Source organism: Bos mutus, chromosome X (assembly GCF_027580195.1).
Source record: "Bos mutus isolate GX-2022 chromosome X, NWIPB_WYAK_1.1, whole genome shotgun sequence".
Lineage (NCBI taxonomy): Eukaryota > Metazoa > Chordata > Mammalia > Artiodactyla > Bovidae > Bos > Bos mutus.
In genome coordinates this window covers 87,383,679-87,401,250 of record NC_091646.1, presented here as the reverse complement: position 1 = coordinate 87,401,250, position 17,572 = coordinate 87,383,679, and the positions used below count along the sequence as shown (strand labels likewise).

The 17,572-nt window shown below is 39.4% G+C and overlaps 1 protein-coding gene across 1 annotated transcript; it reads right to left on the bottom strand.

Moving 5' to 3' along the window:
• Positions 1-336: 336 nt before the first annotated feature.
• FUNDC1 (FUN14 domain containing 1) lies at positions 337-11,513 on the bottom strand. Its single transcript, XM_005891349.3, has 5 exons — positions 11,321-11,513; positions 10,458-10,614; positions 6,904-6,979; positions 2,413-2,541; positions 337-792 (listed from the first exon to the last, which is right to left on the bottom strand). Exons 1-5 carry the CDS (start codon positions 11,346-11,348, stop codon positions 715-717), a joined length of 468 nt encoding a protein of 155 aa, XP_005891411.1. The 5' UTR covers positions 11,349-11,513; the 3' UTR covers positions 337-714.
• Between the last annotated feature and the right edge of the window lie 6,059 nt (positions 11,514-17,572).

The window sequence follows — 17,572 nt, the reverse complement described above, 5'->3', positions numbered from 1 at the left end:
AAATGAATAAAAAAATTTAGAAGTTTACATACAAGAAGGTATTTTTACAACTACAGACATCAAAAAAACAAAAAAGAGCTTTAGATATGTATTATTTTCTAGAGCATTTCTTGAAACTGTTTACTACAGTTATTAAATAAGAACTGTAGGAAAAAGCAACCTAAAAATTGATATTAAATTTGCTTACTATCTTTAATAATTCTATTATCTGCAAATCCTTCCACAAAATGTGTTACAGTTCTTCAGTTTACTGCAAACATATCTTAAAAAAAAATGTCAGCCCTACAGTTGAAGCTATAATACAAAGTTTTAATTATTGGCACTATACTAAAAAAGCACAATGGAAAACATTTTATTTAAATAAAATGAGGATAATATTTTACTGGGGAATACATCCAACAATTCATTTTCTCTCCATATCTACATCCAACAGTAGTGTTTTATATTCAAATTTTAAACAAACACAAATTCTTAAAAAATAATGAAAGCCATGTTTTGCTCAGGGGTACTATTATCCATATACCATACAGGTTATTTTATAGCAGATACTAGTCTGCTAAATTTCAGATGGCAAAATGCTAAGCAGTGAGTTGGGTATTGTCCAGCTAGTTGTTTCTTGTCATCCTGGAGAATCTGTCAATGTGTAATGATGAGACCATCTTGTCACCACCACTTCTCTTCTCAGAGGTGACTTCACTGTGATAGAACATATTCTTAAGATGCAAGGCCTAGCAAAAAGCCTCCCACAAATCCACTGGATATCACAATGTTCTGTTTGACAAATTCTGTTGCCTGAAATAAAGTTTGAAGAAAAATACTCTGAATCATGCTACAACATGGATAAATCTTGAAAACACTAAGTGAAATAAAACAGACAAAAATAGACAATGCTATTATAATTTGCACTTACATAAATAGTCAAATTCATCAAGACAGAAAGTAGAACAGAGGTTACCAAGGGCTAGGGAGACAGGTTAATTATAGGAGTTACTGCTTAATGGTTAGAGTTTCTATTTGGAATAATGAAAAAGTTCTGGTAGTAATGATTACATGAAAGTGTGAATATATTTAATGCCAGTGAATTGTGCACTTAAAAATAGCTAAAATGGTAAATTTTACGTTTTATATATTTTATCATAATAAGAAAAAGATAACAAATTTTTAAAAATACTCTTCATTATTAAATCCAGAGCTGAGTAATATTTTTCAGATGTTTTCCTTAATTAAGTAAATATTCAGCAAAAATTCTTGTGTTCCTACTATTGCAGATACTAACCATCAGGCAAGATGCCAGGGTTGTCTGTTACAAACTAAAGGAGCCTAGAGCCCCCAGCCAGGCCCAGAAGCTTCTTGCTTCTGAGATAACAGGCATATGGGCAGCAAAATTCTCACAGATAAAAAGAAATCTCCCTACAGTGTGGGCATAAACAGTCCATTCAGCAAATTATTGACACAGATGATTAATAAAGTCCCACAGCATGCACAATGATATTTATTAACCATCAGTCCACCTAGCCAGTAGGAAAAAATATACAGGATCAGAAAAATAACACCTTGATAAAATGTTTAACCCAAATAAAATCATGAAGAAGGAATTAGACAAAGCAAGACTGTGAGATACTCTGCCTAGATACTTCAAAAATATGTCATGAAATTCAGAAAAACAAAAAACAGATGAGGGGACCATTTAAAATTAAAGGAGACTTCAGAGACATGACCACCAAATGCAATATGCAATTCTTAATTGGGGGAATATATAAAAATTTTAACATGAACTGTATATTAAGAAATACTATCGTATCACATTAAGTTTGTGGGGATTCATAAGGGTAATTGTATAGGAGAATATCCATACTCTTTGAACATATGTACAGAAGTATTAAAGAATAAAAAGACACAATGTCTTAAATAATTCAGGAATAAAAAGGGTAAATCACACACACACAAAGCAAATGTGAAATGTGAACAATCTGGTGAATAGGTGAAGAGTACTTGGGTATTTACTGTTTTTGTCTGTCAACTTTTCAACTGATATAAAATTTTTCAAAATAGAAGTTGGAGAAAGTAAAAGGACAGAATTAAAATAAAAGCAAAGGATCATTCAATTCAGTTCTAAACAATGTAAGAATAAAACACAAAATATACATAAAATATTAATAAAACTAATATATTAATAAAATAAAATATATACATTTTCAAACTATTCCACCTCAAAAAAAAAATAGGTAGCTTTAGTTAACAACTAAAAAAAAAATGAGTGTTTTAAATGGTGACTTGATCCCAAATTTTACTTAACACTCTAGACATGACCAGAAACACCAGTCTTTTTTTTAAAGACCACATTCCCTAGTCACATTTTCTGCTGAGATCCACTTAAAAAAAAAAAGGAGCCAAAAATATACATTGTCTTACTTCTTCTATTATGTTATTGATTTCAGGTGCTGCCTTATTTGCTCGTTTCTTAATCTGTCTTTTTGCTTTGTTTACATCTTTTTCCACTCTCTTCCAGTCGATCTGCACATAGCCACTGTGACTGGCAATCTGCAAAAATGTAATAAAAACGGTTAATTTTAAATCAACTAGGTTGATAATACAATATATGAACATGTCCAACTCTTTACAACCCCATGGACTATAGCTCTCCAGGCTCCTCTGTCCATGGAATTCTCCAGACAAGAATACTGGAGTGGGTAGCCTTCTCCAGAGGATTTTCCTGATCCAGGGACTGAACCCAGGTCTCCTGCACTACAAGCAGATTCTTTACCATCTGAGCCACTAGCGAAGCCCCTATATGAATATTTAGATTTCAAGAAATGTATGAAGCTTATGTGTAACAGAGCATAATTTATTCACTAATTTATTCATTAACACACACTGAGCGCCTATTCTGTGCCAGGCACTGTTCTAGGCCTCCAAGTTATAGCCAAGAACAAGGGAGACAAAAGTCCCCACCCTCAGAGAGCTTACAGTCCATTAGGGAAAACAGACTTAAGCATACCTAATTATTTAGATGTGATGAACACTATGTTAAGAAAAGTACAGTACTTAATGGCAAAAGATTCCAAAAATTATATTACAACTATTCTATAATTTGATCAGAATTTTTAGAATTTAAGAATTAGCTAAAAAGGCAGAGACTACTGAATTTGTACAGCTAATTAAAAAAAAGTACCCTTAATTAAACAGATGATTAATATAAGAGATCAGTAGCCAATCAGTTTTTAGGTCATTAAAGTAGCTTGATAAACTCTCTTCACTAACTCAGACTCTTCAGTCAAATTAAGAATACTTTTTCTAAAAAAAAAAAAAAAGAATACTTTTTCTGGTAACTGCTTTTGAAAGTGGAATATAAAAGAAGATATGCTCTACACAAATTTTATGTCATAAATACTTTTAATAAAACTACAGCTAAATGCCTACTAACCCTGATGTCTCATATGGTGCTACTGAGACACAGCAAAATCTGAACAGGAACAATAGCATGTGTGTAAGCCAGTACAATAAGTCATCCCTTCAAACAGTACAATCAACATGTAAAGAATCACAAGAGTAGTAAACAATTGTATACCATTATAAATCACTTCTACCAAGTTTATGCTTTCTTTGTAATCCCTTAATGCATCACTTTAAGTATGAAATAACTCAATTGGTAAAGAATCTGCCTGCAATGCAGGAGACCCTGGTTCGATCCCTGGGTTGGAAAAATCCCCTGGAGAAGGAAAAGGCTACCCACTCCAGTACTCTGGTCTAGAGAATTCCATGGACTATATAGTCCAAGGGGTCGCAAAGAGTCAGACACAACTGAGCAACTTGCACTTTCACACATAAAATACTTCAAATTATAAAAATATCTGACTTTATATAAATAGGCTAGGAATCTTAGGTTCCATTTTCACTGTGAATGACTCCAGAGAAGAATCTATTTATCTCCATTTCTTCCTATATTTATTCACCTTATATCAGTTCTAACTCTAGCCTCAGCAAAACAGAGTGATAATCAAAACAAATGGCAAGTGAAAGGTTTTCCTGGCAATACCTTACATGGTAATCTGGGTTACAGACACAGAAGTGATGAAGAACCTTAAGGTCCCTCCCATAGACAGCAACTATAAACCCTGGTTAAAATACAAGGGCTCCAGAATAATAAAAGGAAGCAGATTTTAAAGAGGAGTTGAAACTTGTAAGAAGAAACCAATATAAGTTGAGTTGACCATTTTTTTGGCTTTATCTTAAGGACAAGATGCAGTTGCAGGGTAGCTAAAAGCTGAATAGAGAACATGCCATTTTTCTGGCCTGAAGAACCAGAGGACAGAGCCCAGGAGAAGAACAGCTGCCAGAAAGGACACAGCTAGAGAAGGGAAGCCCCAAATTCTATGTGTAAATTCTACCCAAGTCCTGAACCACACATCCATGGGGCATAACGAAGTACTCCGGCTAAGGCTAAAAAAGAAAAACAACTGAGATTTGAGCCACTCTCTACCACAGATGAAATGGAGTTTGCAATTTGAGTCTAACCAAGTTAACTGCCTACTAAAATCAAAACATTAACAAATTTCAGAGGAATAAAACAGAATCCAGACTCTCCATGACAAAACATTCCCAATGCTCAGGAATAAAATTCAAAGTTATCTGATACAATAGAGCAAGAAAATGTGGCCTAGTCTCAAAAGAAAATCAACAGATGCCAACTCTGAGATGACCCATATACTGAAATTATCAGGACTTTAAAGCAGTACTTTAACTGTGCTCAATGAGGTAAAGGAAACTGCACTTGTAATCAATGAAAAGATAAAAATTATCATCAGAAACATAGAAAAAATATAAAAAGAAATGAAAATTCTAGAATTGAAAAACAGAATATCTGAAATAAATTCACTGGATAAATGGCAGAAGGTAGATGACACAGAATCAGTGCACTTCAAGCTAGATCACTAGAAATTATACAATTTTCAAAAAAAGACCGAAAAGAACAGATGAACAAAACCTCAGAACCTTATCAAAGAGCCTAACATGCATCAGTCAGAGTCATGTTCAGAAGGAAAAGAAAGAATAGGAGAAAATATTCAAAGAAATAATGGCCAAAACCTTCCTGAACATAGTTAAAGACATTAACTTACAGAATCCAGAAGCTCAGTGACCTCCAGGTAATGATCTAACACAATTACGAAATAACAATGCTCAGATGATGTGGGGGTTGGGGCACACAGAAGTTCAATAAATGATAGCTAAATTCCCACATTCCCTAATGGGAAGCCAACAGTGAATACCTCAAACTGAAAGATAAAGAAATATCCAATTAATTTAGTTAGGAAAAAGGAAATAAATACCTTAAGAATCAGCTAATAGTTCAAACTGGTTGCCTCAAGAGAGGAAAAATGGGGAGGTAGTGAGGGAGGCAGAGGATTATTCTAATCTGTATTGAGCATTACACATGTACTTGACCCTTTGAATTATGGGCATGTACAACTTAAAAAAAAACTGAATTTAAAAGATTTATATACCAACTGTCTATTTTTTAAGATTGCAGTGTGATAAATATATACTGGAAACACCTGAGCTTTAAATATAAGTAAAGGTAATAAAAAATGTGGAAGCAAGACTAAATAAAAGGTAATTAGCCTAAAAGCCATTTGTTTCTTTTTTTGTCTTTGTTTCCTTCTACTGAGCTTTCAAGGTAAGTCATATTTGTGGGAAAAACTGATTTGATGCGGAGAGGTTCCATCTTCTACTCAGGGACTTCAAACATTACTTGGACTAAACATGAAGTAGAAGGTGGCAACCGTAAAACATGGGTTTGGAGGGGCTGAAATGGACTTCTGATAAACGACATGCAGAGTAGACTGAAATATATAATTCTATCTGTGAATATTCTAGGGAACTCTGCTTTGGTAGAGTATCCTTTTCCATCTTTTGAAACTGAGTTTTCAAAACAGCTATAAAATTAACTATCTTGATTCTTGATAACTAAATAACTTAATTCTTGGTTCTATATAAACTGAAGTAAAAAATCAGCTTAAATAAAATTATTTGTACAAATACTGGCATACACATCCAAAGGACTAAATTTAGAATATGAATAATTATTTATTTTTACCTTTTACAAGAGATAAGCAATTACTCTTAATAATACCATCAATAGAAAAAATATATAAATTTTTAAACTGTTTAGTTAAAAACTGAAAATCCGTCCTTAATACATATGAATTCAGTCCTTCTGTACATCAGGCAGTGACACTTGTTATTACATGATCAATGGCTAGGTGCTGAAGTCAGATTTTGGTTGCTATGACCATCAATCATTTTCAAAACCTGACAGATTTCTGTTATCTTCAAAATTGTTGCTAACACGCATTCCCAGAGATTTTTCAATTTTAGGATTACATTTGATCTTCAGGGAATGATATTTTGGGCAAAATATATGCCAAACAGACATGAATGCCAGATAACATCCTGATAAACAACCTCAGAACGTTATACTTAGAGGAACATAAACAGGACTAAAATTTCAAATCAACTTGCCTCAGAAATAGGATTACGAATTATTTTTTAAGACCATTATTTTTTTCCAGTTTCTGTATTATTATGGTTTCCTAGTTTTAAAAAACATGTTATTTTTTTTAATTATTAAAATTATTTTTAAGACCATTATTTTTTTCCACTTTCTGTATTATTATGGTCTCCTAGTTTTAAAAAACATGTTAGAAATCGCTAACAGCAATTTCCTCCGAGAAGGAAAAACGACTAGGAAACAGGGAAGGAAAAAGACTTTTTGATTTTCATATACTGTGTATGAATGTGTGTGAACTTTAAATATATGCTTTAAATTGTCAGTATGAACAGGTTATGCTGTTGATGAAATGTTTACTTGTTAAGCAGAGGCAAGGACTGAAAGCTCTGACATACCTGAAGGAGAAGAAAGCCACCACCTACTGCAGTTGCTGCAAGTTTTCCAACTTTCTGGAACAAAAATCCCGCACACCTTTAGTGGAAGAAATGGCAAAGGATGAAAACAATCAATGATGTACTAAACTCTCTCTGTTCTAGTTTTCATTGCTTTCCTAATAAAATCTTAATGTCTTCCCAGTTCTTTTGACCATGTTCCTCAGCTGCTCAGAAATCCTCAGTTTCCTTTCAGTTATACAGACTAGTCAAAACTGCACAGTCTAAATTGTCAGAGATGTGCTTAAGGGATGAAGAGAAGAAGGGAATTGACAGGGGAAAGACTGGCTACTGAAACTGAATGTTGAGTACTCAAGGGTCCATTATACTCTTCCTTCTACAGTTGTATTAAGTTGAAATTCCTCATAACAAAATGCTTAGTTTTGTGGGGCTTTTTTTTAATGTAGTCAAGATGTTCCACACATCTAGCCAACTCTCACTCTACCAAAACCTTCTACTCCAATCCAATCAGTTTCCAAACAGGTCACCACTCTTACTCAAGCTATTAATCCCCATTTCTCGGGGTTTCTACCTAGCTCCACATATCTAAAACTTTTCTACCCGTGAAGGTCCAGCAAGAGGTCCACCTTCATGACTATACTTTGGCCCACACTTCTCATGGCTCCCTTATCTATTTCTATCTCTATATTAAACCTGTTTTGTCTCATCTATCCTGTAAGGATGTTAACCCATACTTCTTTTCTGATTCTCTCCTTCAGTGAGTTCATTATTCCCTTCAGCATTCCAGATCCAACGTGCAAAGGAATCTTAGATTTCCAACCCAGCCTTCTGTACTGGGTTGAACTGTGTCACCCCTGAAATCTATGACCTTCCTAGAACCTCAGAATGTGACCTTATTTGGAGTAAATTCATTGCAAAAGCAGTTAATTCAGATGAGGTTATACTGGAGTAGGGTTGGCCCCAAATCCAATATGTCATAGAGACACACAGAAGGAAGACAGCCATGTAATGGCAGAGGCAAAATTGAGATTTCCTAGAGGAGGAAATGGCAACCCACTCCGGTATTGTTGCCTGGAAAACCCCATGGACAAGAGGAGACTGGTAGGCTACAATCCATGGGGTCATGAAGAGTTGGACATGACTTAGCAACTGAGCACACACGTCTACAAGTCAAGGAATGTCAGGGATTGTTGGCAACCACCAGAAGATGGGAGAGAAACACGGAACAAATTCTCCCTGAGCCTCCAAGAAGGAACCAACCCTGCTGACACTTTTCAAACTTCTGGTCTCCAGACCTGTGAGAGAATAAGTTTCTCTCATTTTAAGTTACCTAGCTGTGGTGCTTTGTTATAACAGCCTGAGGAAACTAAGCCTGAGGAAACACCTTCATAAATGGAAAATGTACATTTCCAATTACATGACGAGCTTTTCTTGCCACCCAGAACCACATATTCAAAATGTCCCAAAACAAACACCATCTTTCCAACCAAACCACCTGTTGCTAAAGTCCCAATTTCTAAGTGATGGCAGTATTCTTGAGGCTTCTCACCTCATGCTCATCTCAGACTGCCTTCTTCATTGCCTCTGGGGTCCAACTGATGGCCAATTCTATACACCCAAGTTTCTCCAAAACATTATTTGATTGTCTTCTTTCCATCCTCAAAAGCATCACTACCTTGCTTCCAGATCACACTTACGACCCCCTGGTTGATCTTCACACCTCCCATCTCACCGAGCAGCCACCTATCCTGCTGTCAGTTTTAGTTTTTTATTATGATCAAGAACCCATAGCTACCTACAGCTAAATATAATTTCCTCAGCTTCCCAATCAAGTCCTGAATTGGTCTGAATTGTTAACTAGCTAACATATTAACCATTCCTCCCTAACATATGCCACAATAGGACATCAGTTTTATACCCTAAAAAAATTGCAAACATTTTTACACTGTAAAGTCATTGCAACAAATCACCTGTATAGTATTAGAGTCCTATTACACAGCTCCTGGACCAACACCTGTCTATAATCCAAACATACGTGTCCCTCAGTAGGGGAGACAGCAACGAAGATTCAGAAAAGGGAGCAAAGGAGCCAAGCAGCATCCAGGTCTTAATAGTATCCTGGGGACTGTGCTCCACAAGCATGTCTATCCTTTGCTTGATGGTATGAGAAATTACAATCAGTATACTAATGTCCTCTGTTCTGTCTCTAGGCTTTCCAAGCAAACTTCTCCCAATTATGGGGCTTCTCACCAAGTTTGGCCTACAAGAAGAAAACACACAATGATTTAATTCTACTGCTCAATTATTTTTTAGTCTCTTTCAAGATGGGGCTCTAGGCCTGGACTCACATTAACCAATCACCCAAGGCACCAGACTGTGAGCTTATTTAAGTAGAAGGCCAGGCCCTGAATTGTGGGCATCAAAGTATAACCAGCTTGAGAAGAATCATCTGAATAACCAGGGCTCTGACCAGGCAACTCTCTTAACTGCAGGCTTTTTTCATAAGCAGCACTGTAAGTACACATCATGAATAAATACTGTACCTCTTCATCACAGAATCTTCACAGTGAATGTCTCTACCATAAAATGGCATTTATTTTAAAAAGGCGTTAAAAAAAGGCATAAAAGAGCACACCATTGTTCCAAGGTGCAAGTAAAACACAAATTAAAACACACACTTTATACTTATCGAGTTTAAATATGTAAATATTTAAATTAATGTAAGATGAATTTAACCTAGAATCTAAGGAAAAAAAATGATTACTCACAGGTTAAGCGCACCCACTAGCTTCAGAAATTCTCTAGGGTCATGAACATTTTCAAAATAAAGGGTCAAACTTCTTTCTGACCCTTGTTATTTGGCTAATCTTTTTAGTCTAAGAATAACAGAATTAGATCTACAGTAGCAATTATATAATCATGTGATCTGAAATGTTAACTGGTGAGGTTAATACTTATTAACCTCTCCCCCTTAATGTACTTCACAGTATTATCTCTGGGTCGCAAAGAGTCGGACACAACTGAGCGACTGAACTGCACTGAATTCCAACAAAGACCCAATGTTCTACAACTCTCCTTCTTCAAAGTACAAAAATTAACAGAACCATCTGTATCATAATCAGTAATTTTTACTGAGAATTTTACACTGCTTTGCACAGGGCTGATAATCCTGTAGATTAGTTTTACTGTGGGAGTTCTCACAGGGTTTTCAACCGAACAAGTAAAAATTATTTACATATAATTAACTCTTCTCTTCTATATTTTTCCCTCTTTACCCACTGGCACCGAATCAGATCCACTACATCTGCTAAATCTGAGAAGGGGGGTAATATGCAAAAAACAAAATCAAAGGAAGGATGAGGAGGAGGATGATCACCAAAACCCAGCAAAGAGTCTGAGTGTAGATTACACTAATCATATCACCGAGAAAAGTCTCAAGGTACAGCTCTTCTGGGATTAACATTGTAAAACCACTGACTGAGTCCGTAGCTGGCCCAGATACAAAAGGGCAGCAGTCAGGCTCCCAGTGAAATTTAACAAAAAAAGGATGTTCTCACCAGCCACTCACTCCACCCATTACAATCTGGGTGGCTACCGAGTATTTTTCTACCATAGGTCCGGAACTGTGGCCAAACACTCGATTCCACCAGTGATGTCTTCTGGCATACTCAGTTAAATCCAACACTTCGTAAGAATCATCATCACTTTCATATTCTTGAAAGCAGAAAACGAAAGCAACACATTTTCAGTCAACTGAAAGTTAAAAATGTCGTGTACATTTTCATCTCTTAAAATTCATTGTTACATTGGCATACACCTAAAAACGCCCAGATGTAGACAGTTTCTTAAACCCAATCTCTGAGACTTAGGGCCTCGAGCGTAAAGGGCCTAGCATCCCCTTCCCAATGAGCTCGACACAGGCCTGGGGGGCCGGGGCAACGTCAGTTACACAGCCGAGCACAGTTACACCCCTACCCCAAATCTCTGTAGGGGTGGCTCAGTTTCACAGCAGGGTCTCCCGCAATCTCAGCGGGTAGGTCAGTTTCACAGCATGAAGGGTCACCCTCAAATCTCAAGTTCAGGGTCAGTGCAGGGTCCATTTTCATCAGTGAGAGCAAAAGGGGGTCTTCCACTGGCCGAACCGAGAGGCCCAGCAAGAAGAAATGACTTCAACAGCAAGACTTAAACGTTAGAAGACGGATAGGAAGGGAGGTGAAGGTAAGACAGGTGGGGCCATGTTGAGGGCGAGGGTCCAAGAAGGGGAGGGGAGGTCTAGTCTAAAAGAGGTGCTCAAAGAGGTTGCCTCAAGAAAACGGAGCCCCCAGGATCCCTGGGACAGGAGAAGGAAGAGGCGAGCCCGAAGCAAGGTCGAGAGCTGTGAGCCGCCTCTAAGATACTACTTAGGGCCCCGGCCGCTCACCTTGGGGAGGGGGGTTCCGGGTCGCCATGATACCGCCGGCGGCCTGTACTGAGGCGGTCCCAACCCGCCCGCCTCTCGCCCCTACTTTAAAAACCGCTCTAGGCCCAGGTGCAAGTCTATGGTCTCTTTTTTAATCTCCTCCTCCTTTTCCTCCAGGCGCATAGTCCTCTCCCCGCCCCCTCCTCTAAGCGCAGGGCCTTCCGCGCAAGCGCAGGGCAGAGGGGCGCGAGGAAGGGGGGAGGGGGGAGACAGGTTGGATACCAGCCCGCAAGGATTTGTGGGAGTTGTAGTCAGTTGCCCTCCGCAACGCTGGTTTCCCACCCCTCCCCCTCGAGAATTTCCAGAAGCTAACTTTTGATATTTTGTTTCAAAGGGCCTCAGGGCTGGAGGGGAGGGGGCGTCACATGGTGGTTAAACGAAAACCAGCTTGCTATTTGTAACACGGTACCAGAAAGAGATAAGAGAAACCCTCTTTCAAACCACACTTTTCAAGCAGTCAAAGGCTCACTAACAGATGGAAAATTTTTCTAACGCGCTGCTGCTGGGAATTGGAACCTTTTCATCTTCTCCACGCGTTTCCTGCCAGGAACCTGAGGGAGGAAGAGGGAAGCCCAGAAACTGACCTGACACGAGTTATTCAAGAGGACATAATTTTTAAGCATCATTTTTATTATTTAAATCTGACAGAGGAACGAGGATAAGTTCTTCACCCAAGAAGTCTCACGGGATTCTGCTGAATGAGAAACCGTGTTGAAAACCAAGCAGCTAACTCAGGTTCACATAAAGTGGCCCGAAACTTGTTTTGAATTTACGTTGCACCCGCATTCGCTGTACATTTAAAACAACCCTATCAGTATTCTTATTCTGAGAATATGGAAATGAAGAAAAATAAGAAATCCTGGTAGAGGCTGCATAACTTAAAATATTAACTTAAATAATTGTACTTGGCTTTTCAAGTCCTGGTGCTTTAAATGCAAGGGTTGATGTCTCTCAAGTTCCTCAGCCTGTGCGCCTCAAAATACAATTCTAAAACTGCTGGAGATATTAATCTTCACTTTGTGTGAGATTACTGTCGTGGGCCATGCGCGGATTGGAAAAGAATTTCCAGCCAAGAGGCTGAATGAGAGATGAATAAAGTTTACTAGAGAGGGACACACTATTACAACACATGCTGGTTCAAGGGAGAGCCCAACCCTTTCGCAGGCTGGCAGCCAATTTTTATGGTCTCAAGATAGAAAATTTCTACTAGAAGGATGGTATTAGGTTATTGGTTAGGATGCCATAGGGAGAAGGCAATGGCAACCCACTCCAGTACTCTTGCCTGGCAAATCTCATGGACAGAGGAGCCTGGTAGACTGCAGTCCATGGGGTCGCTAGGAATCAGACATGACTGAGCGACTTCACTTTCACTTTTCACTTTCATGCATTGGAGAAGGAAATGGCAACCCACTCCAGTATTCTTGCCTGGAGGATCCCAGGGACGCGGGAGCCTGGTGGGCTGCTGTCTCTGGGGTCGCACAGAGTCAGACACGACTGAAGCGACTTAGCAGAGCAGTGGGATGCCATAGGGGCTTCCCCTGTAGCTGAGCTGGTAAAGAATCTGCCTGCAGTGTGGGAGGCCTGGGTTCAATCCCTGGGTTGGGAAGATGCCCTGGAGAAGGGAAAGGCTACCCACTCCAGTATTCTTGCCTGGAGAATTCCATGGACTGTATAGTTCATGGGGTCGCAAAGAGTCCAACACGACTGAGCAACTTTCACTTTCACTTTAGGATGCTATAGAGTGGGTAATCCAGTAGTATTTCACCTACTTCGGGGTCAGGGAACTGGCTGGTTTAGATCTGGAGGCTTATGGCAACAGTTGCTATGGGCTTTGGTCAGTTCCAGAGATTTTTATTCTGTAACCTTGGTGGAGGGCTCCACACCTGTGACCTTGGTATGAAAGTGAAAGTGAAAGTTGCTCTGTCATATCCGACTCTTTGCGACTCCATGGACTACACAGTTCATGGAATTCTCCAGGCCAGAATACTGGAGTGGGAAGCCTTTCCCTTCTCCAGGGCATCTTCCCAACCCAGGGATCGAACCCAGATCTCCTGCATTGCAGGCAGATTCTTTACCAGCTGAGCCACAAGGGAAGGTATAGGGCTCCACAATTACATGTTTTGGAAACAAAATAACTTTAAGGGACATAACTTCTGAGGTCCTCACTGAAATTTTTTCCAAGAGTTAACACTTTTGAGTTCATAAACTACTTCCTCCCCATTGCCTCCCCACTCCCAGTGAGGTGCTAACAAGTAAGAGAAATAGCAAATGATGGGCCACTGAAAGAAGAGAGAAAAATTACAAATCGGAAGAGCAAAATTACAAATTGGAAGAGGATTGACTGGGCCAATGACATCCAAACATTTTCATCTACTTCTAGCACTATCTGCCAACTACAGAAAGAAGTCACTTTCCTGTCAAGGCAATGATATTTAGCATCAAATGATTATGGAGAAAAGAGGGAGAAAATGGAAACAAAACACTGCTCTTAAGATGCCAAAAAATGAACTTTTGAATCCAAAATGCATCCAAAACATGTCCAAAAATGAATTAAAGGCAATTATTTCTGTAGCGCACTTAAGGGTTGAGGAGGAACTTTTTGAACATTCTTCCTTTTGTTTTCCTACAGTGATATGCCCTTGCCATTACCTCACCCAAGTTAGTTGTAAAATTTATTTTACTATTTCCCAGTTTTAAAAAAGCTGTTATTTTGTTGGCTCAGTGATGAGTGGTTTAACGTGTAAATTGTGTACACAGACTTTAAAAGGTGCTATGATCCTCCTGATTTTTTAAATTAATTCCCATTTTGAATGGGTTTTTTTGTTGTTGTTGTTCCAGTCAGCACTGATAAGCATTTTCACTGGGAATACTGGTGAAGTGAAAGTGAAAGTCAATCAGTCGTGTCCAACCCCATGGACTGTACAGTCCATGGAATTCTCCAGGCCAGAATACTGGAGTGGGTAGCCTTTCCCTTCTTCAGGGGAAATTCCCAACCCAGGGATCGAACCCAGGTCTCCCACATTGCAGCAGGATTCTTCACCAGCTGAGCCACAAGGGAAGCCCAAGAATACTGGAGTGGGTAGCCTGTCCCTTCTCCAGGGTATCTTCCCAACCCAGGAATTGAACCAGGGTCTCCTGCATTGCAGGCAGATTCTTTACCAACTGAGCTATCAGGGAAGCCCCTACCCACTGTACTAAAACATAAGTCATGTAGCCTCCAGTTTTTCAATGGGTTCCAAAAGTTTATGAGTAACTTATTCAAAATAGAGAACAGTTTCTATTTAATCCATAATGAAACTGTAATGAAACTATTCCTTCCTGATCTCTACCTTTCCTCACTGTCTTTGGAAACCTTATTTGTTAAAACATAATTTAGTCAGAATTAAGAAAAGTGAAAAGCAGACAAAAAAACAAACAAAAGAACAATTCACAGTCCCTGGGCAATCTAACCTCCCCCATTGGCTACAACAATCCCAACCCAGTGGAGCCCACTCATCTCACATTTGCACCCTTAAAATACTCCAAGACTTAGACTCTAAGTGACCTTTCAGAGCACTGAGGTAATTAATTGCTGATGAGAAAAGTGTAGCAGAGTTGATGCTTCATGCACTAGCTTGTAAGAATATAAGCAAGTAAAAAGTTTGATAATATGTATGCACAATCTTATAGATGCCACTTCATTAATCCCACTAAAAATCAGTGCCAAAGACAATAAAAGAGTCCTTATGCATAAAGATATTCATTGTAGGGTTTCTGTTTTGTTTTTCATGATGAAAAGGAGTAGAAACAGTAGGGGACGATAGAAAGTGTCCAATAGTAGATGAACAGTTAAAGAAATTAGGGAATGTTATGTTTATAAAGACTGTAATAACAAGAAAGTGCTTAAGTGAAAAAGCTTGTTTACCAAATTGCACTGACAATTTTATTGCAAGTGAAAGTGAAAGTCTCTCAGTCGTGTCCGACTGTTTATGACTCCATGGGCTATACAGTCCATGGAATTCTTCAGGCCAGAATACTGGAGTGGGGAGCCTTTCCCTTCTCCGGGGCATCTTCCCAACCCAGGGACTGAACCCAGGTCTCCTGCATTGCAGGCAGATTCTTTGCCAGCTGAGCCACAAGGGAAGCCCAATTGCAAGTGATTTATTCAATTTCTGCTAAAAAATGCAGACTTGATAAAATGGAGTAGATAATGTTGCAAACTTGATTCTAGCCTGTTGGCTATTACTGGACACAAATTCCTGTGCCCCACACACGGTGAGGCCAAACAAACTGAAACATCAGGGTTCAGAGCAAAGAAAGTTTTATTGCAGGGCTATGCAAGGAGAGAAGGTGGCTTGTGCTCAAAACCCCCAAACTTCCTGATGGTTTTGATAGGGATAGAAGAAGATAGTTATACAGGTAGTTGTAGAAGTCTCAATGGGATTATAGATAGAGAGGGGAACATAGAGAACTTTGGAAGACCACTGTAAGTTAATGATCGCTCAAGAAAGCTATTGGAATGTTGTGGAATGAAACTGGCTTGCTTAACTATAGAGTCATAAATAAAAGCATGAGATACGCCCCAGGTCATTAAATGAAAGAAAAAATGTTACCACCCTTCTGCTGATTTGAATAAGCACTATGATGGTCCTAGTGTAACCTCAAAGGATCAGACACTCTCCTGCCCAATGTGAAGAAGGAGCTAGTGATGTAAGCCTGATGTCTACTCGAAGAATAAGGAAGAAGCAGTCTTTTCCCCCAAACCCACTTTCCTTTGATTATAAAAATACAACCCACTTAATCCTTAGGGTAGAGCATGCTCCCTGCCCACTTGCATCTCTCAGAAGTGGCCTATATTAATAAATCTACTTCTTACCTGTCACTTTGCCTCTCACTGAATTCTTTCTGTGCCAAGACAGAAAAGAGCCTGATCCTCAGTAAGTCCAGACACCAGGTGAGTGATTCTAATTAAAAGACTATAGGTTCAAGTCCCAATCTGGATTTAGACTGGTTTCGAGTCCCAATCAGAGGTGCATGGTTTCAGTTTTAGGGGAAAAGTTTTTATAGGCAAAAGTTACCTGAAGTTACTATACTCTGCCTGGGTGGGAGCATTAATTCCTGCAGAACTCAAAGTATTGTTATGTGTAGTCCTTGAGGAGGAATCAGGACCCTGCCCCAAGGCTGCACTGTTTTTTAAGTTGTTTTTTTTAAACATATTTTTATTTTTGCCTGTGCTGGGTCTTCATTGCTACCTGCAGGCTTTTTCTAGTTGCAGCAAGCAGGGACTACTCTTTAGTTGCAATGCAAGGGCTTCTCATTGCGGTGGTTTCTCTTGTCATGGAGTATGGGCTCTAGAGCCCAGGGGCTTCAGTGGTTGTAGCACATGAGCTCAGTAGTTGTGGCCCTCAGGCTGCAGAGCATGGGTTCAGTAGTTGTGGCACACAGGCTTAGTTGCCCGCCACGCCCGCCCCGCCCCGCACCCCCCACCCCCGGCACCGCCCCGTTGGCATGTGAAATCTTCCCAGAGCGGGGATCAAACTCCTGTCTCCTGCACTGGCAAATGAATTCTTTGCCACTGGACTGCCAAGGAAGTCCTGCAGTATTGTCTCTTGATGTCTCCTCCCTTGTTTCTGCATCGGTTTCCTTCCCTGATTAGCAAATGTTTGAATCTGCCCTTTGGAACTCAGGGAAGGTCAAGGGGGCTGAATGAAGCCTATTTCCTATAAACAAGAAATGAGGGACATGATAAGGATTTGTACCAGGGAGGGCCCCATAGAATCCTGCTTGTTTGAGAGCTAAATGGTTATAAGATAGTGTTACCAAACCAAACTTGGGTCTGCTTACCTATGCCCAGTAAAACCAAACTACTGACATGGGTGAAACAGGAGGGAATGGGGCAGGTCACAAATTTTAAAAGAATGACATAGTTCAAGGACATGACATAAACTGATTAGAACCAAATAGATCCAAGTTGAGAGACAGTCAACTTCCACTAGACCTTGAGCCTCATTATATACACATCAACAAGCTAAATGACACACCCACGGGCACCATGACAGTTCCAAGGCCAACCATAAAGGTGAAAAAGTGGGCAGTGGCTCAATTCCTGGAAATCCCCACCCGTTCCCCCAAATAGCTGGGATACTGTTCCCACTAATTAGCCTAGGAGATTACTCAACCCCATAAAAACTGACAATCCCATATCCTGGTGCCGCTTTCGCCTTCTGAGCTAGC